The sequence below is a fragment of the Microcebus murinus genome, chromosome 4 (assembly GCF_040939455.1).
Source record: "Microcebus murinus isolate Inina chromosome 4, M.murinus_Inina_mat1.0, whole genome shotgun sequence".
Classification (NCBI taxonomy): Eukaryota; Metazoa; Chordata; class Mammalia; order Primates; family Cheirogaleidae; genus Microcebus; species Microcebus murinus.
The window spans coordinates 5658345-5681520 of record NC_134107.1 but is presented as its reverse complement, the minus strand read 5'-3'; the positions used below and the strand labels follow the sequence as shown (position 1 = coordinate 5681520).

Genomic DNA, 23176 nt, shown 5'->3' with positions numbered 1-23176 from the left:
GGGCCAGGGGCTCCCTCCCGAAAGCCCCTGCCTGTCCCTCCTCCCCGCACGTCCAGGCTGCCTGGCTCCCCACTCCCCCAACAAGGGCACCTCCCCGAGGACACTGTCCCCCCCACTACTAGCCAGTGTCCTCCAAGGAAACAGACCCATATGGGATGCGGGACGCACGGAGAAGGAAGATTAGTTTGAGGGATCCACCCTGCAGCTGGGGTGGGCGGCCGGGAGCCCGAGGAGAGGGGGCGTCACAGCAGCTCGAGGCCACCTCTGGCGGGCGGACCCCCTTCCTCCTCGGGGGACGGCAGTCTTTTTCCCTCGGGGCCCTTCGACTGATTAGACCAGGCCCACCCACACAGAGGAGATTTAAATGTTAATCTCTCGCTGGGAAAAAAGCCTTCAAGGAAGCATCATCGCAGGCGTGCTGGCTTGTCCCCCGCCACGCCGGGCCAGCCCTGCCCTCCCCGGCCTCCCGCACCCTGGCCGAGCCACGCCTGCGCCGGTGCACCCTCTGGCCGGGTGGGCTCCGACCTCCCTCCCACCTGCTGGCCCCTCGGTGGGCGAGGCGCATTTCGTCAAAGCAGGAAGGAGTCCCCGACCAAGCGTGGGGACAGCGACTCGCGTATTCAGTCATTCTAAGAGCTGGGGCCCCGTGGCCTCTGCAGGGCCTGCCGAGGCAGGTCCCAGACCTGGGGTGCTCCCGCAAGGCCCTCCTGTGGCTGCCAGGTCTCTGCTGCCCCAGGGCAGCCACGAGGGATGAAGGCCACGGCTCAGGGCTCAATTCTTGGGGCTAGAGCTCCTACTCCAGAGGGCTGGCTTGTGGGCCACTGGGACCCTGGTCTCTTTTTCTTTTCTTTTTTTTTTTTTTTGAGACAGAGTCTCACTCTGTTGCCCAGGCTAGAGTGAGTGCTGTGGCGTCAGCCCAGCTCACAGCAACCTCAGACTCCTGGGCTCAAGCGATCCTCCTGCCTCAGCCTCCCGAGTAGCTGGGACTACAGGCATGCGCCACCATGCCTGGCTCATTTTTTCTATATGTATTAATTTCTTTCTATTGATAGTAGAGACGGGGTCTCGCTCTTGCTCAGGCTGGTTTCGAACTCCTGACCTCAAGCAATCCTCCCGCCTCGGCCTCCCAGAGTGCTGGGATCACAGGCATGAGCCCCCGCGCCCGGCCTGGTCTCCTTTTCAATGGTGCTTGGACTTAGCCCTGACAGACCGCAGTACTCCTAAAGACTCCGGGTTTTGTCCAGATCTCAGAACCCCCGAAAGCCGGGGGCACCCAAGGAGTGTACGCATGTGGAGAAGCTCGGCTCTAGAGGCTCGTCCAGTTCGCCCACCTGACCGATGACTGGCGCCCGAGACTTTCCCGTGCAGTAGCCGGGCCCACCCAGCCCCGGGAGCGTGCCCAGAGTCACCCACTCAGGCCCGGGTCCCTCACCGGGCACCGAACGGGGCATGCTGGTGTCTGGGGCCCCAGGCAGGAGCACACGCGGGGTGGGACTCCCGCCGTCTCTGGCCCTAAGTGCTGTTTCTCCCCCTTGTGCAGAGAGCCAGGGGAAGGCCCATGGGACAGTGACCAGAGTGGGAGCCCCAGGTGACCCTGTCCTGTGGTCGGGGTGGAGGACCTGAGGGGGGGCTGAGGGCACAGTGCACTCTCAGGCAAGCCAGGGCTCTGCCCTGCAGGGCACCCAGACACCCCATTCCTGGGCCTGGAGGGAGCCTGGAACAGCTTGTCTGGGCACCCCTCCGCCTCCCCCACCTGTGCTGGCACCCCTCCCCCTGTCCCCACCTAGGCCTGGCACCCCTCCTGCATCCCCACCTGGGTCTGGCACCCCTCCTCCATCCCTACCTGGGCCTGGCAGCCTTCCCCCTGTCCCCACCTGGGCTTGGCACCCCTCCCCCTGTCCCCACCTGAGCCTGGCACCCCTCCCCTCCTCCACCTGTGTCTGGTACCCTTAACTCCTGCCCCTACCTGGGCCTGGCACCCCTCCCCCTGTCCCCACCTGAGCCTGGCACCCCTCCCCTCCTCCACCTGTGTCTGGCACCCTTAACTCCTGCCCCTACCTGGGCCTGGCACCCCTCCCCCTGTCTCCACCTGGGCCTGGCATCCCTCCTCCATCCCCACCTGGGTCTGGCAGCCTTCCCCCTGTCCCCACCTGGGCTTGGCACCCCTCCCCCTGTCCACACCTGGGCCTGGCACCCCTCCCCCTGTCTCCACCTGGGCCTGGCATCCCTCTTCCATCCCTACCTGGGTCTGGCAGCCTTCCCCCTGTCCACACCTGGGCTTGGCACCCCTCCCCCTGTCCACACCTAGGCCTGGCACCCCTCCCCTCCTCCCCTTGTGTCTGGCACCCTTAACTCCTGCCCCTACCTGGGCCTGGCACCCCTCCCCCTGTTTCCACTTAGGCCTGGCACCCCTCCCCCTGTCCCCACCTGGGCCTGGCACCCCTCGCCCTGTCTCCACCTAGGCCTGGCACCCCTCCCCCTGTCCCCACCTGGGCCTGGCACCCCTCGCCCCAGCTGTGTCTAGCACCCCTCCCCCTGTCCCCACCTGGGCCTGGCACCCCTCGCCCCAGCTGTGTCTAGCACCCCTCCCCCTGTCCCCACCTGGGCCTGGCACCCTCCTCTCCCTCCGCATGTGTCTGGCACCCCTCCCCCTCCCATAACCGTGCCAGCCATTCACATCCCCCTCCCCCACCCGCTCCAGGCCTGTCCAAGGTCAGCTGACTCACAGCTAATTCCCTCCCGCCTCCGCAGCTGCTCTTGCAGAACCAGCAGCCGGCTGGCCGTGGGGGGGGCCCCAGGGAGCCGCTCCCCTCCCTGGGAGGCTGGGTGGCCGGGCTCTGAGAGTGGGTGAGTCAGGCTTCGGGAGGGCGGGCAGGCCCAGCGGGGTGACTCAGCATTTCAGCCCTCCCCACCCAGCTCGGGGGTTAGAAACCACTTCCCTGTCGGGACCACGCAGCCCGCCCCACCCCGGGCCTGACCCTCGGCCTGGTCCCCTGAGCTCCCCGCTGGGGGGAATGGGGGGTGCCCAGACCCCCTCACTTCCCTCCAGACCCCCAGAAAGCCGGCGGGTGGGTCCCGGGGTCGGGAGCAGGAGCACAGGAGTTGGGGGGCTCCCGCATGGCACTGGGGCCGAGGGGTGGTCTCAGGACGGCAAGGCCTGGGGTGTGGCCAAGGAGGCCCGGGGTCGTCTGGGGGAGGCCACCGGTCAGTGGAGGCTGGGACTGTCCCTGTGCTGAGCCGTGACAGACGACACCACGCAGCCGCCCTGCTGGAGCTCTGTGCCAGCGGCTCACCACACGCACGGCCATGGGCACCGGGACCCGCAACGGGGTCTCACAGGGGGCACAGACCGGGCTCAGCTCTGCACACGGCCGGAACCTGGAGCCCCGAGTCGGGGTGGGGGTCAGAGGGGAACGGTGAAGGGGGGTTCCCGACCGACCGGACACGGCGGGGGCTCCGGGGCCAAACGGGTTTTGCAGGAACATGCACACACACGCACATGGGCGGCAGCCGGGTCAGGAGCCTGAGCGGTCTGTCCTCGCCCGGGGTCTGCACCGGCCCTCACGGCCCCGGCGTCCCCTGCCCTCCGGCCGCCTTCTCAGGGAGGACGGGGAGGAGGCTGCGGCCCCGGGGGTGTCCCCCAAGAGCAGTGAGCTCCGCCCTGGGCCCACGGCTCTGTTTGGGGACGGAGGGGCAGAACCAAGGCCAAGAGAGGGTCCCCACACAGCGCCGGGCTGGGCCTGGCTCCAGGGCCTCGGGCAAGCACCAGCCTCCACCCTGGCCTCCGCTCTGGGGGACAGCAGTGATAAGGCCCTTCCTGTCCCACCAGCCGGGCAAGGTTGGAAAACTGAGGCACAGAGAGGGTGTGAGGGACAGCGGGGAGGGAAGGGGGTGCGTGGACCACCTGCCAACACTGCAGCCCCTTCTTTCGGGGTCCCCACCCCCCTTCCGGGCCTGCTCCGTGTCTGAGGGCAAGGAGGAGGCAGGAGAGAAGGCCCCTGGCCGTCCCTGCCCAGCGATCCCTCCCTGAGATCAGGGCCTCTCCGTCTCTTCCACCCTGCCGCTCACTCGGCCTGCGAGTTGAGTTCTTTCTCAAAGTTTCAAAAAGAAAGCACGCCAGGCGTGGGGGCTCACCCCTGTGATCCCAGCACTCTGGGAGGCCGAGGAAGGAAGATCGCTTGAGCTCAGGAGTTCGAGACCAGCCTGAGCAAGAGCGACACACTGTCTATACTAAAAATAGAAAGAAATTAATTGGCCAACTAATATATATATAGAAAAAATTAGCCGGGCATGGTGGCGCATGCCTGTAGTCCCAGCTACTCGGGAGGCTGAGGCAGGAGGATCGCTTGAGCCCAGGAGTTTGAGGTTGCTGTGAGCTAGGCTGACGCCACGGCACTCACTCTAGCCTGGGCAACAAAGCAAGACTCTGTCTCAAAAAAAAGAAAGAAAAAGATAAGGAAGTCTGTTAATTAGAGCCGTGGTCCCCAACCTCCAGGCCACACCTCCCGTCAGATCAGCGGTGGCGTTAGATTCTCTCGGGAGGGCTGGCTTGTGGGCCACTGGGACCCTGGTCTCTTTTTCTTTTCTTTTCTTTTTTTTTTTTTTTGAGACAGACTCTCACTCTGTTGCCCAGGCTAGAGTGAGTGCCATGGCATCAGCCTAGCTCACAGCAACCTCAGACTCCTGGGCTCAAGCGATCCTCCTGCCTCAGCCTCCTGAATAGCCTGGACTACAGGCATGCGCCACCATGCCCGGCTCATTTTTTCTATATATGTTTAGTTGATCAATTAATTTCTTTCTATTTTTAGTAAAGACGGGGTCTCGCTCTTGCTCAGGCTGGTCTCGAACTCCTGACCCCGAGCGATCCACCCGCCTCGGCCTCCCAGAGTGCTAGGATTACAGGCGTGAGCCACCGTGCCCGGCCCAGCGTGGGGTTTTAAGAGCACTTTCCTGATGACTAATGGGCACAAGTGTCAACGTTTATTGGACAGTTGGATGTAAATGTCTGTCAAATCATCTGCCCATTTGTTCCTACCGGTTGTCTGTCTTCTCACTGACTTGGGGGACTCCTTCTCATAGTTCAGATACTAGTTCGTTGTCAGGTAGATGCAATTGTCCAGGGAAAGAACCCAAACTCTGTACAGAAATTTAAAGAGGTTTATTCTGAGCCTGAACATGTGCAACCACGGCCCAGAGCCACACCCAGGAAGCCTGGAGCAAGTGGTCCCGCCGTGGCTGGTTCACAGGCTGGTTTTACACATTTCAGGGAGACAGGAATTAACAGGTAGAATCGCAAATCAATACACGGAAGGCGTACATGGGTTTGGCCATAAAAGGCAGGGCATCTCAAAGCAGGGGGATTACAGGTTATAGATGGGTTTGAAGATTCTTTGATTTGTAATCCGTTAAAGACATGAAGCTTTGTCTGAAGGCTTGGCATGTTTAAAGATAAGGAAGTCGGCCGGGCGCGGTGGCTCGTGCCTGTTATCCTAGCTCTCTGGGAGGCCGAGGCGGGCGGATTGCTCCAGGTCAGGAGTTCGAAACCAGCCTGAGCGAGACCCCCCATCTCTACTATAAATAGAAAGAAATTAATTGACCAACTAAAAATATATATATACAAAAAAATCAGCCGGGCATGGTGGCGCATGCCTGTAGTCCCAGCTACTCGGGAGGCTGAGGCAGGAGGCTCGCTTGAGCCCAGGAGGATCGCTTGAGGTTGCTGTGAGCTGGGCTGACGCCACGGCACTCACTCTAGCCTGGGCAACAAAGCAAGACTCTGTCTCAAAAAAAAGAAAGAAAAAGAAAGATAAGGAAGTCTGTTAATCAGAGCCGTGGTCCCCAACCTCCAGGCCACACCTCCCGTCAGATCAGCGGTGGCGTTAGATTCTCTCGGGAGCGCGACCCCTACTGCAAACCGCGCATGCCAGGGCTAGACTGCAGCTCCTTACGGGAATCCAACGCCTGAGGATCTGGGGTGGGGCCGAGGGGTGATCTGGGGTGATGCCAGCGCTGGGGAGCGGCTGCAAACTCAGACTGCCATTAGCGGAGAGGTTCGACTGCACAGTGAACGTGATGCGCTTGAATCATCTCAAAACCACGCCCTCCTCCCTGCCACCACCACCCCACCCCTGTCTGCGGAAAACTTGTCTTCCACCAAGCCCGTCCCCACTGGCCAAAAAGGCTGGGGACCACTGCACTAGAGACAAGCCACTGGACAGACCCGACTCGAGGCACCCGTGAACACGTGGAGGGCTGCAGCCGTGGGTCAAGACCCCCCCCCCCCGTCTCGTGTAGACTTGGCCTGGTCATGTGTCACCGAGGACATCTCCAAGAAGAAGGGAGGGGGCACGACAAGGCGAGTCTGCCCCCCCCCGACTCACAACCAGCTACTGCTGCACGGTGTTCCCGGGGTCCCCTTGGCCAAGAGGGGGTCCATTCAGGCAGCTGTGGGGGGGGGGCTTAAGATTTTATTTGCGTTCACGAAATGAAACACACTCGCTTCCTCTCTGTGGGCGGCTTTGGCACCGAGTTGACGGCACACCGCGGAAGAGAGTGCCATCGTCCCCAAAACAGGTTAATGAATGTTCTTTTCTTTTTTGGCTATCGGCGGAGTTTATTTTCGAGAACAGTTTGCACACACACAGACAAGCCAAGCACGCGGTGAGGGCTCCCCCCCACCTCCCCCGGCACACGCGGGTCCCCGTGATCAGCACCTCGCCCGAGGGTGGGACGTGTGTTACAAGGGGCACGTGACCACCGCCCCGAGTCCAGAGTTGACACTGGGGGTCGCTCTCAGGTTCTGCCGTAAATTTCCTGGGTTTTGACAACCTCGGGGTTGGGGGTGGGGTGTCCCGTGTTTTCCCCTCCCCCAAGCGAAGAGTCTCACCCCCTGTGTGCCATCGTCACCCCTCTGCACCTGAGCCCCGGCAACCTCTGTTCCTTTTACCGTCTCCATGGCGCTGCTTTCTAGAAGGTCAGAGTCGGGGTCACAGGGGGTGGGGTGCAGCCCTACGTCTCGGCCACGGCTTCCCGGGGCTTGTGGCTCCCTTCTCCGTGCCACCCCCGTCTGGACACGCCTGGTGGGGACATCTTGGGTGCTGCCGGTCCGGGCGACCAGGAACACAGCTGCTGCCGGCGTGTGCCCCGGTTCTGGCGTGGCCTCGAGTCCTCAGGTCTGGGGCGAGGCCGCTCGGCCGCACGGCAAGGGGACGTGGACGTGGCGTTTCGTAAGATCCGTCCTCCCACCTGCCCCGAGAGGACTTCCTGCTGCCCCAGGTCCTCCCCGGCAACCGGCGTGTGCGGTCCGTGTTCTGGGCCTTGGCCGCTCCGACAGGCGTGTCCTGCTGTCCGGGTCTGCCATTCCCTAACGACGGGAGACCCGGAGCGCCTATCGCACACCGCTGGCCCACCCGCCGTGCGTTTCCGCTCCGGTGAAACGTCCGCTCTAACCACTTGCTATTAAAAAAAAAAGAAAAAAATTGGGCGTTTGTTTTCTTACTGTTGGGCTCCAAGAGTTCTCCGTGCATTTCGGATACAAACCCCTCATCGGATGTGCGTCTTGCAAACGTTCCCTCCCAGCGCGTGGCCTATCTTCGTTCCCTCGAGGCCTGGCGCTGGAGTGCCTGTGGCACGTGAACACGGCTGTGCTGACCCGGGGTCAGGAAGACGGTCTCCTCGCCTCCCCCCACCACCCCGCCCCCGCCCCCGCCCCCGCCCCCGCCCCGGAACTGCCACTCGCACTTGCAGCTCTGATCAAGCTAAGACCGGTTTCTGTGCACGGTGTGAGGGGTGAATTCCAGCTCCCTCCACCCAGGGGCTGGCACTGCCCTTCCCCCAGTGTGAGAGCCCCCTCCCCGCTGTCCCGCCACCCGCCAGCCTGTCTTTGCACCGATTACTGAATGTGACATTCCCTCCTGCCCAGCCCCCTCACCGGACCAGCCCCGTCGGGGTCAAACTGCCTGGTCCAGGGCTGGTGCCCACTCCCCTCCCCCACCCAGCAGCAGAGGCTCTGGCCCAGCGGCCACGGCCACACCCCAAAGCATGTTCCTGGCCCTCCCCGCACCCCCCCCCCGCCTCTCCTGTCTCCGGGGCCCCCTGTCCCCTCCGTGGGACCCCTGGCTTCTCTAGCTAGCCTCTTAGAGTCGCAGGGCCGGGAGGCCAGGGCAGGCTCCTGCAGCTCCAGCCCCAGGAGAACAGTCCAGGCTGTATGCCCCACCCTTGACTCCCAGGTGGGAGCGCCAGGCCCCGACCAGGAGGGTCTACCTGGGCAGGTAAGAGGTGAGGGGGTTGGGAGCCACTCCCCTGACCCTCCACCCAGCATGCCTCCCGGCGTCCTGCCTTCCCTCTCGGGTCGGTCCCCGTGGGACCCCAACACCCAGGCATTCATCCCGCACGGAACTGTCCGCACCCGCCGAGTGCCAGGCTCTGCCCCCGGTGTGGGGAAACTGAGGCACAACACAGGCAGAACGTCCTCAGTCCTCGATAAAGGGAAGAGCCGACAGCCTCCGCAGGGAAGCGGGGGCCTCTCTACCTCTGGGGCCCCCACAGGGCCCCTTCTCAGTACTGCCCGTCATCCGCAGGGGACAGTCCCAGGCTCCCAGCCCCGCGGCACGCCCCGCAGCGGACCGCCACTCCATGCCTCTGCCCCTCACGCTCACTTCAGGGGCCTGTCACCTTGTCAGGGCCTCCATTGAGGAGCACGCCTGCAGGTGTTCGTCCTTACAGGTGTGTCTCTCTCGGCAACCTGGGGTGACGCTTTGTCCACCCCTGGGCCCAGGGACCCCGATGGAGACTTAGGAGACACTGGGGGGGACCACCTCTCTCCTGAGTCCAGCCCACCCAGGGCCAGCGACATCTCTGAGCTCCCAGCCCCCCCCCCCACGGAGGCAGGTGACGACCGCAGGCCCCAGGCTCTGGGCCTGCCCTGGAAACAGCCCCGAGCCCGGGGCAGCAGGGGCAGATTCCCAGGGCAGATGTCATCGTCATCTGCTTTGCTCCGTGCTCGTGTTTAGAGCCGTATCAGATGACCCCGGTAAACATTTACAGGCAGGGGGGCCGTGGAGGTGGCCGAAACAGCGGCCACTCACCTACGGCCATCAGGCCAGCGGGGATTGCAGCAGGCTCAGCCGGAGCCCAGGTCCTGTTTGATCCGGTTACAGCCGGCAGAACCCCCTGGCCCTCTGTAAGCCGGGGTCGGGGCCGGCCTCCTTCACCGGCTCCCAGCGTAACCAGGCCACTGCTCAGACATCAGCTCCTTGGAGATACCCCCTCCAGACGGCACGTTCTAGCACCTTCCCTGATAAATTTCCTTTCTGACACAAACCGTCTCTGAAGCGAGCTGTGTGAACACCCCTCTCCCACCTAAAGCCTGCCCCTCCTGCCTGGGCTGGCCCGGAGCGCCACAGGGTCCAGGGAGTCCAGGGACAGCCAGGCCAGGCCCCCATGCCGCTAGGCCAGGTCCCCAACGCTAGGCAGGAAAGAAGGAGTACAGCATGAAGGACGAGGTCCTGGGGAAGGCCTCCCCGTGCGTGGCCTCCGCGGGGCTGAGGCTCAGGAGACGTGTCTGTTCCGTGCTCCGCTCACCTTTGAGATCAGGGCCTCGAGGGAGCGGGACAGAAGACAGGAGGCGTTAGACAGAGATGGGCAGGGCAGGTGGGGCCAGGGAGCAGGAGGGCCCAGGGCGCAGGGCCAGGAGAGGCGCTGCTCCTGGGGGGAGCTGGAGAGTGGGCACAAGCAGCGGTCACTTGGAGAGGAGCGATGAGGTCCACCTGGGTGGCCGGGATATAGGGAGGCTTCCAGAGAGGGCCCGGGAGGTCTCAAGGACTAAGGAGGAGTGGGCGCCCGGGAGCTGTGAGGCACAGTGTGGGTGGCACGGAGGAGTCCCGAGGTCGGCCTAGGGCCCTGCGAAGGGCTGCAGGGCTGCCCACCTGCCTGAGCATCAGCGACCGGCCACTGGGCCCCGCGCACCCTGGTTCCGCCGGCGAGTGGGGACAGCAGCGGCGGGCGTGGGGTCGCTCGTCGGGAGGCCCCAGGAGCGGGTCAGGGTCCCCGCCACGCTCAGCTGCGCCCCGCACCCCGGAACCCCTTCCCCCCACCATGCAGGGCGGGCGCGTGCTGGGCAGGGCGGGCGCGCCCCGAGCGCCGTGCGCGGATCCAGGCGGGAGCGCGCGTCTGCACCGCGGCCCGGTCGCCCCGCCCCGGCCCCGCCTCCCGCGCACGGCGGTCGCGCCCACGTGACGGGCCCGGGCGCAAACAAGCCGGTCAGCTGACTCGGCCTGACTGCGCCGTCATCCCGGTTATAAGCGCGCGACCTCCGGGCTTGGGTCCCACCGCGCCGCCGCCACCGCCATGCAGCCCCCCAGCTTGCTGCTGCTCGCGCTCGGCCTGCTGGCCGCGTCCGCCACCGCGCTCGTCAGGTGAGGCCCCCGCCGGCCGGTGCTCCGCGCCGAGGGACCTGCGCGCCGTGTCCCCTGTGCGCCCCGCCCGCGCCGTGCACCTGTGCCCTGCGCGGCTGCTGCAGCGCCCACTGCCCCAGGACTCGGAAGCTCTGGGGGTGCAGGGTTTCCATGGGCCCTCGCCAGCACCCCGCCCCCATGCCACACGGGGCCAGCCTCGAGGGGACGGGAGGAGGCGGGAGTACCCCAGCGTCCCCAAGTGCAGAGTGGGGATGAGGTAGTGCTGATTCAGGACAGGTGTGCTTGGGGTGTCCCGTGGGCAGGGTCCAACTGGGGAAGTCTCCAGACCTAGGTGTAGGCCCTGGAGCCTTCTTGAGCTGGACCCCACATTTTCCATCCGGGAACCCCTTTGCCAGCCTTGAACTGGGGTGTGGTTTTTAAAAGTTTACTTCAGAGGCCCTAACACAGGCCCGGGGTGGGGAGGCCCTGGGGGCCCTAGGAGTCCGGCAGGGCCTAAGAGAGGTCAGGCACAGGGCAGCGTCCAGCTTGCCCATCCTGCAGCTGGGGCTCCGGTGCAGTGAGGACCACACCCTCCTCAGGCCTAGGACCCTCAGTCCTGTACCAGGTGAGCCACCACGGTTGGGCCTGGACCCTGGCTGGGCCAGGCCGTGCCAGCCAGGCAGAGGGCAGGGCTGAGGTCTGCTGCCTAGACCCCGGCTCCTGCCCGTGCAAGGCAGCCTGGTCTCCCCAGAGGGCGGGGTACAGTGGGCCAACCCTGCCTGCACCTGCCCTGCCCTTGCTCTGGGGCTCTGCTGCCCTGGGCTGGTAGGGGAGGTCACAGGGCTGCAGGGGCTGGGGGCAGGGTGGGACTGAGCCTCACCACAGGCCGTGGGCAGGGGCCCCGGGATGCTAGCCCCAGACGGAGCCATTGTTGGGGAGCAGCGACAGGCCTGAGCCTGCCCCGACCTTGCCAGCCCCACCCACCTACCTCCCCTCTCCGGGAGACGACAGCAAGGCAGGGAGCCCGGGACTTCCTGGGGGCCAGGCATCTGACCCAAAGCCCCTCACGCCTCATCCCAGGTCCTGTGGGACTGGTGGTGCCTGCTTCTGGGCCCCCCAGGGGGGCATGTGCCTCCCCCAGGCCAGAACCTGAGGCTCTTCCAGCCCACCAGGTCTTAGGCAAGAATCCCATCTTCCTGGAGCACGCCCTTGGCATGCCAGCCACAGCCAGCCGCGACCTTGAACCAACAAATCCCTAGGGCAGGACAAAGTTTCATCCGAGTCATTAAAAGCTCAGACCAGCCCTCCCTGGAACAGGCGCAGGCTCAGCCCTTGAGACCCCAGAGGAGGGGCCGGGACCCTCCCCTGCTGCTCGCTCCATGTATAACAGAAGTCAGGCCCCCGACCGCAGTCTCAACTCGGGGCAGACCCCGAGGCGCCTGGCTGGGTAGGGTGCTGGGGGAATGCTCCGAACGTGCAAAGGGGCCCGTTTCGAGGAAGCACAGAAGGCTCTGGAGCCCCAGGTGCAGTCCTGGGTCTCATGGGGCCCCTGCACAGAGATGCAGCGTGGGGCCAGGGCGCTGGGTGGCAACAAGGTGGCAGGAAGGGCGACAGGTAGTCAAGGAGGGCTCTTGGGGTGGCGTTGAAGGCCCACCTGGTGGCCAGGAGCTCAGGCAGACAGAGCCACCAAGGGCCAGCCTGGCGGCGGGACCACCTTGATGCAAGGTCCAGGTGGAGGCAGGTGGGGCCAGTGGCCAGGAGCTTTGGGCTGCCTTGGAGGCAGGTGCCACCAGCACCCTCGGCATCCCCACCGGCCACCTTCTGGGAGACAACAGCACAGGTGCAGAGGGAGGACAGGAGAGCAGCTTTCGGAGCCTTTGGAGTGGCCGAGGAGGGGAGCAGCGTGCTGGTCTCCAGCGTGGATGTGGGGGGCGGCGGGTGGGTGACCAAGGCCTCCCAGGACTCTGGCCTGGCAGCCTGGGGTGCTGACGGGCTGCTGTTCACTGATTTGGGGGAGGCTGGGCCGGGGGGCTTCCAGGGTTGGGCCCTGCTGTGTTCGAGACGCTGGGTGGACGTGCAGTGTAGGTGGCTGTCCGGGGGCACCTGGCGGCTCTCAGATGGGGGGCTTCCGCTGGCACACGGGAGGGCTGCCCTTGCCCCGCCCTGACATGCCCTGACCCCTCATTGACAGAATCCCACTGCACAAGTTCAAGACCATACGCCGGACCTTGACAGAGGCAGGGGGCTCCGTGGAAGATCTGATCGCCAACGGCCCCATCACAAAGTACTCGACGCCCACCGGGACCCAAGGGCCCGTCCCCGAGATGCTCAAGAACTACATGGATGTGAGTTGGGGGGAGCGAGGGGTGGGGGCCCTGCTGGAGGCTTTCTGGAAAGTTCCGCAGGAGCATGGGTGATGCCCTCACATGCAGCCGGTGGTTTTGTGTCCTGGGGGGGCTTCCAGGCTAAGTGGCCCTGCTGCACCCCCAAGCACAGTCCTGGTCCTACTCCGGGCTGGGGGTGCACGTGGGTGGCCTTGGCACCTTGGGGACGTCTCCCCCAGTGTCCTGAGTACTGACAGCCATCTCAGAGCTGCCCTGGCCCAGAGTCAAACCCAGGCCCAGCCCCTGAGCTGCCCCGAGGCTTCGGGGTGGGGGTACCCCAGGAATCTCTGGGCCTCCCTGCCTGGGTGTGGCCACGGCCCAGCTGCCTCTGCCTTGCCCGTCCTGCTGGCAGGCCTGGCGTGACCCTGTGCCCTGTCCCTCACTGTCCTCTTGGGCGGCAGCCCCTGCTGTGCCCACTGCTCCTGGAATGGAAACCAGCTCAGAGCAGAACATTCTGGAAGCCTCACAGCAGGCTGCACCTTGGCCAGGCTTGTCCAGCCCTGTGGGGACAGGTTCTGGGCACCAAGACCGGGCACCTCCACAGCTGCCCAGGACCCGGCTGGTGCCCCCCGGGTCAAGCCCCTCACTGCTGTCCACCCCTGGCCCCCGGTGGCGTGGGTGGCCGTGCCCTCTGCCCCGCTTGGCCCCAGCCCTGGTCAGAGCAGGAAGCTCTCGAGACTCACGGGCATGTGACTTTGCTCATGGGCAGGGGGAACCGTCTGCCTGGGGCCGGAGGGGCCGGTTCCAGATTCCCCCCATACACACACAGAGGGAGATTTGCTGAGTCACCCCCCCCCAGGGTGGACACTTCTGCTGGGTCATGAGTTAGCAGCTGCTACGCCCTGGGGCCAAGTGGCCGGAGAAACGCTGGGTCAGGATCGCAGCCAGTAATCCTGTGGCCTCTGGCAGCCCCGGCTCCCACCCGAGGAAGGGGGTGTCCGGGCAGGCAGGGCCCACTGTCCCCGAGCTCCAGGACCCCCACACCTCTGCCCTCAGAGGGCCATGGGCGGCCTTCATTCTGAGACTCAGAGAGGCAGGTGACCCCTCGTGTCTGCGGGTCCCAGGCGGCACCCCCTCTCTCCCGGGGCAGTAAGACCAGGGCTGCTGGGCGGCGAGAGCCTCCAGGGCGCCCCTCAGCCGGCAGACCCCCAGAGTCAGGCCCTGACGTGGCCCACGGGGGGAGCGGGGGCGGAGGTCGCTCCCCTTCTTGGGCCTTGGACCCCTGGACGGAGGACACTCTGCCAGGGAGGCCTATGCCCTGCCTGGGGCTCGGGTTGGGGCCACGCCTGTCCCCACGCTGGCTTCACCACTGGCCTCACCCTTCTCTGGGGCCTTTCCCAACCTCCCCGCCTGGGCACGGCCGGGTGGCTTGACCCCACGGTGGCCTGGAGACCCCAAGTGCCCGTGGGCTTGAGGACCCAGGGCTGGAGGCCTGGCCTCCCTGCCGGAGCCTGTTACCTGGGGAGGGTCAGGTGGGAGCGGGTGGCCGACCCTCCAGCTTGGGCCTTCGAGGCCCGGCTCCGAGGACGGCTGGGACCTCGTCAGGCCCGGAGGGGATGCGGGGGCCCTACCGCAGGCTGACTGCCGCCCCTCCCCGCCCAGGCCCAGTACTACGGGGATATCGGCATCGGGACGCCCCCCCAGTGCTTCACTGTCGTCTTCGACACGGGCTCCTCCAACCTGTGGGTCCCCTCCGTCCACTGCCACCTGCTAGACGTCGCCTGCTGTGAGTCTCCTCGCCGCCACTGCCCGGCCCCTGTCCCTTCTAGATGCCACTTGCTTCAGGCTGGGCCTGTCACCGTCAGGGCCTGAGGGTGGGGAACAGGCGGGGAGTGGCCGGCCCTGGGCAGAGGCCCGTCCACCGCAGCCCCGTGGCCACGTGCCCTCCCTGCGGGTCCCCGGGTGTCCCCCGAGTGTGGCCCTTCTGGGACGAGGCTGGGGCCTTCGGCGGCCCCCCTTGGGACCTGTCTCAGGCCGTGCGCTGTTCCTGCCTCTTGGCCCAGGAGACAGGCCGGCCCTCCCCACCGCGTGCCCCGGGCCACCTGCGTCATGGGTGGGCCTGGTGCATTCCGTGTTTCCCCGAAAATAAGACGTACCCGTAAAATGAGCCCTAGCGGGGTGTCTAAGCACCTGCGCAGTAGAGGCCCTACCCCGAAAATAAGCCCTAGTGACGGGCGTGGCTGCGCAGCGCATCTGCACGACCCATGCATGTCGTTGCAGAGCGGGAAAGAAGACGAGCAGCCCTTCTCATCTGCCCCGTGAGAGCTCTGTTGCTCCACACGAGAGATGGGGGCCGATGGTTCTAAGGGAAATAGAGTCACAAGAAATTCAGGATGGAATTGGGGTTTGGAGAGTGATGATGATGTTCCAGAAGAAGACGGCTTCACTGTATTTGAATCAATGTAGATCGTTGTACTATACTTAAAAATAAGCCCTAGGGTGTCTTCTTCTTTTTTGAGACAGAGTCTCACTCTGTTGCCCAGGCTAGAGTGAGTGCCGTGGTGTCAGCCTAGCTCACAGCAACCTCCAACTCCTGGGCTCAAGCAATCCTCCTGCCTCAGCCTCCCGAGTAGCTGGGACTGCAGGCATGCGCCACCATGCCCGGCTAATTTTTTCTATATATATTAGTTGGCCGATTAATTTGTTTTTATTTATAGTAGAGACGGGGTCTCGCTCTTGCTCAGGCTGGTTCCGAACTCCTGACCTTGAGCAATCCGCCCGCCTCGGCCTCCCAGATTGCTAGGATTACAGGCCTGAGCCACCGTGCCCGGCCTAGGGTGTCTTCTTGAGGAAAAATAAACATAAGACCTTGTCTTATTTGGGGGGAAACACGGTAGCAGCCCCCGCCTCGCTCTCTCCGGGGCTGGGGACCAAGGACAGAGCACGCCGTGGGCTGGGCCGCCCACCAGGCAGGGAGCAGGGCTGGGTGTCACAGCCCCGCGGTCCCGGGACCCCTGGCACGGTGGGCCTAGTGTCTCAGCCAGATCCCCACGGGGAGGCAGCTGGGGAGGTGGGCCGCCCAGGGCGGGGGTCCAAGGCCACTCGGGGTGGGGGGGGGCGTGCAGCTGACTGCCCCGCTCGGCAGGGACACACAACAAGTACAACAGCGACAAGTCCAGAACCTACGTGAAGAATGGCACCGCCTTCGAAATCCACTACGGCTCGGGCAGCCTCTCCGGGTTCCTGAGCCAAGACACGGTGTCGGTGAGTCTCTCGGGGGCTCTGCACTTGGGTGGGCAGCTCTCCGGAGGCTGTGCCATGCAGGTGGCGGGCGGCGGTCCCTGGGCGGGGAGGTCAGGCACCCAGGGGCCCGGAGGTGGGGGGTGGGGAATAGGCCCGGCCGTGTGTGCAGGGGGTGGGCCGGGAGCTCTGGACAGGAGGACCTCAGCGCCCAGAGGGCACGCGGCCCATGGGCAGCCCTGGCGAGGGACCCCCTCCTCCCAGGCCCCGGGCAGGAGCAGCTGGGGGAGGCTTAGGCTCCAGTTTTTATGGGGCGGGTTTGAAGTGCCAGCAGGTGTTCAGGGCCAGGCAAAGGCACGGATGCAGTCCCTGCAGCCGGCCAGGGGTTTGGGGGCTCCGGAGGGGTGGGGGGCTGTGCCGGGAGGAGCCCAAGAGGGCCTGAGCGGGGTGGTCGTGTCTTCCTGCCCCAGGAGAGGGCGAGCCGCCCCTGACCCCCCAGTGCGCCTGGAGTGTGTTCTCATCTCAGAGCTGCCCGCTGCCGGGCGCTCGGGGGCTGCTGCAGCTCCCAGCCCTGGGGCGGGAGGGCCCGGGGTCGGGGAGAGGCCCCTTCCCAGGCCTGCTTCTAACAGGCCCTGCTGGGGGCCCTGGGGTGGGTGGGCTCCAGAGTGAGGACGGCCAGGGGCCTCCCCACGGGGCCACCCGGCCCCCTCCTCGCCCTGCCAGGGATACGCAGGGCAACCGGGGGTCTCGCTGTCTGCTGCGCTTGGCCCGCACAGGATGTCGTCCGGCGGCTCAGCCGTTGCCCCACATCCTGCCCTGCCACCCGCGTCTGCTTGGCCCGGGCTGGGGGAGGGCAGCGTGGCTGGAGCTGGGCTGCTGGGGTGGGGGCTGCGGTTCCGTCTCCCAGGCTCCAGGCCTCTGTCCCTGCCCCAGGGCAGGAGTAAGACCTGCCCCGCACTGGGGGTGTGGCGGGCGGGCAGGAGGGGGTGGGAGAGGAGCAAGGAGCTGCCCTCTGCCTTCCGCCAGGTCCCCACAGCTGCGCAGGCTGCCCCTACCTGCCCCGTCCCCAGCCCTCCCTCCTGTGCCCTCTCCGGGCCGTCCCGGCAGATGAAGGGCATGACGGGGCTGGGGTTTGCAGCCGTGCCCCCGGCTGGCGTCGGGCTCAGCGGGTGCGTGCGGCCCGCTGACCCCCGCCCCGCCCGCAGGTGCCCTGCTCTTCAGGGGCGACGTCCCCTGGCCGCCTCGTCAAAGTGGAGAAGCAGGTGTTCGGGGAGGCCACCAAGCAGCCGGGCATCACCTTCATCGCGGCCAAGTTCGACGGCATCCTGGGCATGGCCTTCCCCCGCATCTCCGTCAACAACGTGCTGCCCGTCTTCGACAACCTGATGCAGCAGAAGCTGGTGGACAAGAACATCTTCTCCTTCTACCTGAACAGGTGCGGTGGGAGGGGCGGCTCCTTGTCCCCGCCTTGTCCCACCCCCGGCGACCAGTGGCTTTGCCGCAGTGTGGGGCCATGTCTGCCCTCCAGGCGTGTGGCCACGGCTGCTGACCTCTGACCTTGGCGCACCTGGGAGGTAGAGGAGGGGCCACCCTCCTCCAGATGGCTGACAGGCCAAGTCTCGCCTGGGGCTCCCGGTGGGGAGGGGCTCGGGATGGGCCGGGGGTCCCCGGACCTCAGTGGTTGGGGCGTTGTCCGTCCTCTGAGAGGGAGGGGTCGGGGGCTCACGTGGCCCTGGCCTGGGGGGCGGGCCCTGGGCGCCGATGAGGGACAGGAGCTCTGGAGGGTCCTCGGGCCTCCCTGCTGGCTGCCTTCTACCGGATGCAGGGGCCCTTCCTGCAGGGGAGGTGGGCCCCCCGCCCCACCGGCAGCCGCTACACCTGCACAGGTGACGGGGGACCTCCAGAAGGGGACCTCAGCTTCCTCCTCTCAGGCCGGCCTGGGGGGAGCGTCAGACGCTGAGGGGTGCTGGCGCCGCGGGGCACCGAGCTGCCGGGCTTGGCCGCTGGGTGTGTGCAGGGTCAGCATGCGGTCTCCCACCCTGGGCCACGTCCGGGCACCGCACTCTTGCACCAGGGCTGACGGGCGGCATGTGCCCACCTGGCACCTGGGGTCTCCAGGCCCCAGCCCCGCCCCAGCCTGGCCTCCATCGCCCATCCCCCACCTCCGTCCCCCATCCCTCGCTGGCCAGTGGAGTCTCCTGGGCTGCACCGCTCGCTAGGGCCGGCCGGGTCAGCCTCCAGAGCCCTCCCTCCCAGCAGGGCGGGGACCCAGGTCCGAGGTGGCGAGGCCTCCTGACTGCCGGGGGTCAAGGGTGTCAGGCAGGGGTGAGGGTCCAAGGGCCAGGGAGCAGGTGTGATGGGCGGGATGGATATGGGGGCCCAGAGAGGAGGGTCTGTACCTGTGGCTGCCGAGGGGCTGGTAGGTGCCGGTGAGGACCCCCACCACCACCCCCACCCCCCGTGGTGGTAGGAGGACCTGGGTGGGGGACAGGCCAGTAGGACAGTGGCAGGCTCAGCTGGGGACATCCTGCTGGGACAGCGGAACCCCCCCACACCCCCAACCCAGGGCAGCCTCCCTGTCGGGACTGGCGGGGGTGCTGCGTGTCAAAGCTCACGCTTGACTCAAAAAAGAATCTCAACAGAAAGCGTGACGTCCCTGTCCCTGCCAAGAGCGCCGTTTGTGGCAGCCTGGCTTAGGGAGGCAGGTGCTGAGATGGGAAGGAAGAGCCGGTGAGGCTGAGGAGGGTGAGCACTCGGGGAGTTTCTGGGAACAGCAAGTGCAAAGGCCCTGGGGCAAGAGCTGGCTGCCTCAGCTTCTCAGGATCCCGCTGTCACCGCCTCCTAGAGGCCGTCTTTGGTCTTTCTCCCAGACAGACAGGGTCTCCCTGCCTAGGTGCATGGCACTCTCTCCCCATCTGCCCTGCAGCCTGGCCCCTGCAGAGCAGAGAACCTGAGGGCTGAGCAAGATTCACTCTGCCTGGGCTGGGCTGGTGCAGCTCGGCCCACTGGCGTGTGGGGTCAGAGCCCCTCCCTCTCCCTTCTGGGTCTTTCTGCTCCGGCAGGTCCAGGATGGCTCCTCCTCCAGGCAGTTCTCCCTGGTTACCCCGCCAGCCCCTTACCTCTGCCCTGCTGGCTTTCTCACGCTTGGGGACAGAGAGGCAGCTGACTCCTTCCCTTAACCCCCAGGGACCCAAACGCGAAGCCCGGAGGTGAGCTGATGCTGGGCGGCGTGGACGAGAAGTACTACAAGGGCTCCCTGACCTACCTGAACGTCACCCGCGAGGCCTACTGGCAGATCCACATGGACCAGTGAGTAGTGGCCGTCGCCCCCGGTCCTGCTGGCGGGTGTGGCTCTCGGGGACGTGGGTGGGGGCGGGGGGTGTCGCGCTTGTCCCTGCACCCCGCCGGCCCCCCAGGCCTTCTGCCACCACCTGTGGGTGCCCCGCTCCCTCTCGGCCACCCCGAGGGAGGAGGAGGAGGAGGAGTCTGCCACCACGCCCGGCTCACGCCCCGCAGACCACGCGTGCCGGGCAGGGGCTTCGGGGGACCGTGCCCAGCCTGGGTGGGGCACTCACGCCCTCCCGGCCCCCAGGGTGGACGTGGCCAGCGGGCTGACCCTGTGCAAGGAGGGCTGCGAGGCCATCGTGGACACGGGCACCTCCCTCGTCGTGGGCCCCGTGGCCGAGGTCCGGGAGCTGCAGAAGGCCATTGGCGCCGTCCCGCTGATCCAGGGCGAGGTGAGCAGCGGCGGCGGCGGGCGGGCGGGCAGACGGGCGGGCGGGCGTCCCAAGGACAGTGTCCCCACTCGCCGCTCTCGCCCGCAGTACATGATCCCCTGCGACAAGGTGTCCAGCCTGCCCTCGGTCACCCTGAAGCTGGGCGGCAAGGACTACGTGCTCTCGGGGGAGGACTACACGCTCAAGGTGAGTGGGGCGCGCCCCGGCCAGGGGGTGGCGGCTGGTGGTGGCGTGGGTGGTGGCGACAGCCCGGTGGTGACCCCCACGGCCGCCCCAGGTGTCCCAGGGCGGGAAGACCATCTGCCTGAGCGGCTTCATGGGCATGGACATCCCGCCGCCCGGCGGGCCGCTCTGGATTCTGGGCGACGTCTTCATCGGCCGCTACTACTCCGTGTTCGACCGCGACAACAACAGGGTGGGCTTCGCGGAGGCCGCACACCAGTAGCTCCCCGGCCCGCCCGCACAGCAGGGAAAGGAGGAGGCCGCAGGGGGAGGCCGGCCGGCATCCTCAGCCCTCCCACCCCTCATGTCTCACACGCACTCGCACACTCACTGCCCCGGCCCCACTGGGCCGCCGTTTCTTCCCGCGTGGCCCTCCCTGGGCTCGGAAAGGCGGCCCGGCCTGTCTGATGGAGGGCGGGCGCCGTGCCCGCGCAGGTGCGTGTTTGTGCGCCGGAGCCCCTCCCCCAGCCGGCCTGCCCCCGCCCGCCCCACGCCCCCACGCCATCCTCACGGAGCCTCCTTCGGAAACCGGCCCTGCCCGAGGACCCCACCCCACCCCGGCCACCCACATCTGGGCTCTGCTGGCCCCTGTCCGCGGGTCCCGGGCCCACTGAGGAAGCGCCGAGGCCGCGGTGAGCAGGCCGGAGGGCGCTGGAAGGAGGAGCCGTGGGCGTGGGCACTCGGGGGCCCGGTGGGCCCGGACGGTCTGGCCTCTGCTGCCTTCTCTCCGGGTGACTGAGGGACAGAGTGGACGTGAAAATACAGATGTTCAGGCCTCTCTCCGTGTCCGTGTGCTTTGTGCTTGGCGGTGGGACGGTGGTTCTTTATATTGAGATGGGGGTCTACGCTCTTGCCGAGGCTGGTCTCGAACTCCTGACCCCGGCCTCAAGCAATCCTCCCGCCTCGGCCTCCCAGGGTGCCGGGATCACCGGTGTGAGCGGCCTCGCCCGGCCCCCGGCCAGCCGAGGGAGGGTGGTTCTGAGTCGGGACGGGGAAGGAGCCGGGAGGGTCAGGCTCGGGCGAGTGTCCGGGCTGCCCCGTGCCTGGTGTCAGACTCAAGTGGCTCTGCCCTTCTCTGCACATGGGACCCTGTGGCTGTGGGTAGCTGTCCAGCCGGGGCTGTGGGCAGGGGCTGGCCCCTTCTGAGGCCGGGAACAGTGACCAGCAGGACGTGGCCTGGGCCAGAGTTTTTGGCGTGAGCGCCCGGCGTCCAGGCACGGATTTCACATGCACCAGGCGAGTGCCGGCTACACTCTCGCAGAGAGAGCTTCTGCTCTTGGAAGAGACGGGGCCCCCCCGAGGGACCTCCGATGGCCCTCCGCAGCCCCGCTTGGGACCCGGAAAGGGAGCACGCCTGCGCAGGGCGGGCAGCGTGGGCTGCTCCTTGCCCGGCCCTGGCCCGGGGCTGGTCTTCCACTGGGAGCACGTGCCCAGATGTGGCAGCTGCAGCAGCCAGTGGGGTTTTAAGGGATGGGCAGGAGTTTGTGACCACTCGGTAGTAGGGACTGGGCTCCTTTGGGATCAGTAGCTCTAAAGTCTCTCTTAGAACCACCACCGCGCCCCGTACCAGCAGGTGTAGGACATGGGGCAAAGGTGACATTTGCTGTCATCGTCCTGGTGCATCCTCTGTGGGATGGGGGGTGGCTGTCATTGGCCTCCCACTCCCAGGGGCCCGGGGATTGCACCAGAGCTGAGCCCCCCCGGAACACCTCCTCTGGGAACAATTACCCGGGGTTGCAAGGAGGCTCGTAAACATGCCCAGTTCACACGCACCGAAGCCCGGGCAGGTGTGACCGGACGCTTTTTGCAGAGTTGCACTGAAGCCAGGGAGGGCAGAGCGGCAGGAGCAGCCCCCTCCCCTCCAAGCCTCCAGGCCGTGGGCCGCTCCTTGCAGCTTCTGTCTCCGCTGCTGCTCCGGTCCAGGGCCCAGGGTCGGGGTGGGTGGCCCCGAGGAGGGCTCCCCGCAGCGGGTCAGAGTGCTCAGGGCCCTGGCGTCCGACTCCAGGTTCAAATGCAGCCTCCTTGGCTTTCTGGCTGGGGGACCGGCCCTGAGCCTGGAGCCCTGTCTCTAGACTGGGCGGCAACGAGATGCTGCTCACAGGATGCTGCGACCAACCGACAGTGCCCTGGGGAGCCCTGGGCCTCGCACCCCCCCAACCCCTGCACCCCTCAGGGGGTGTTTCCCGGCCACGCCCTTGCTGGGAGGGGTACCGACCCAGGGCGAGCTCTCAGGAGTCTACCATGGTGGTCCAGCCCCTTCCATCTCCCACGCAGAGTGCAGGACGCTGGGGGCTCTGGGGGCCTTGGAGGGAGGTGGTCTGGAGCAGAGAGGGGGCCCAGCCCCACCCTCACCCGGCCCAGGGACCCAAGCAGGCCCTGGCACCCCCTCCGCCCTGCCGCCTGAGTGCCCTCTGGACCTGTGTGCAGACCAGGCCCCTGCCTGCCCCGAAGTGTCCTCCCGCTCAGCCCAGACCCGGGGAGGGGGTGGCATGGCACGCAGGCCACACACAGCCTGGGGAGGGCACCTGAGGCCGGGGTGCCCTTGCCAGGCCCTTGGGGAGGGCAGCGTTGGAGCTGGGCACAGGAGGACGCAGCCCTGGCTCCCCGGCATGCCCCACCTGCCCACAGGGCTCCACAGAGGTGTGGCCAGGGTACCCCAGGAGGGGGACGGGAGGGCTCCCCTGCTTGTCCCCGCCGGCTGGCCCAGGGAGGGTTTTGTCAGCATCGCTGAAGATCAGCTTTGCACTGCAGGTGGGGACCGACCGAGCCTGAGGCTGTGCTGGTCGGCCCGGGAAGGGGGTGGGATGGGGAAGGGCCGGGGTTCGTCCAGGGGACAGGGGTCCAGAGCAGGGCTGCGGGCTCAGAGCACGGAGGTGGGGGAGAGAAGGGGTTCAGAGAGGAGCAGGGTGTCACATAAGGGCAGGCACACACTGGGAGTCAGGGGGACCCCGAGAAGGACCAGCTTGGAGAGCCAGAGGGTGGTGGGAGGGAGGTTCATAGTTCATAGGATCATAGGACGGAGGGAGCCATGGGGCTCAGAACCAGGACAGGGCTTGGAGAGGAGGAAGAGCCACAGCGCTGGGTCCCTTTGGAGGAGGGTCGGTGCTGGGTGGGGGCCGGCACATTGGTGAAGAGGACCCAGCTCCGAGATGGGCGGTGCAGGAGGGTGGGAGGTCTGGCGTTGTCTCCATGGGGAAGGGACCTCCTCATTGGGACTTTTGTGGGGCTGGGAGATCGTTTGGGGACAAAGTGTCCAAGA

The 23176-nt window shown here is 66.4% G+C and overlaps 1 protein-coding gene across 1 annotated transcript; it reads left to right on the top strand.

Moving 5' to 3' along the window:
* The first annotated feature begins 10248 nt into the window (after positions 1-10248).
* Positions 10249-20695, top strand: CTSD (cathepsin D). The gene is made up of 9 exons (XM_012744000.3): positions 10249-10415; positions 12586-12739; positions 14381-14504; positions 15864-15982; positions 17164-17393; positions 19145-19267; positions 19551-19695; positions 19783-19881; positions 19973-20695. Exons 1-9 carry the CDS (start codon positions 10348-10350, stop codon positions 20138-20140), a joined length of 1230 nt encoding a protein of 409 aa, XP_012599454.1. The 5' UTR covers positions 10249-10347; the 3' UTR covers positions 20141-20695.
* The last annotated feature ends 2481 nt before the right edge of the window (positions 20696-23176 follow it).

What these genes read in the sequence shown, in the direction of transcription:
- CTSD (XM_012744000.3), top strand. Translation starts at nt 10,348, where the DNA reads ATGCAGCCCCCCAGCTTGCTGCTGCTCGCGCTCGGCCTGCTGGCCGCG. An exon ending in TCCGCCACCGCGCTCGTCAG is followed by an intron (nt 10,416 to 12,585) that starts GTGAGGCCCCCG and finishes CCTCATTGACAG; the next exon opens with AATCCCACTGCACAAGTTCA. An exon ending in TGCTCAAGAACTACATGGAT is followed by an intron (nt 12,740 to 14,380) that starts GTGAGTTGGGGG and finishes CTCCCCGCCCAG; the next exon opens with GCCCAGTACTACGGGGATAT.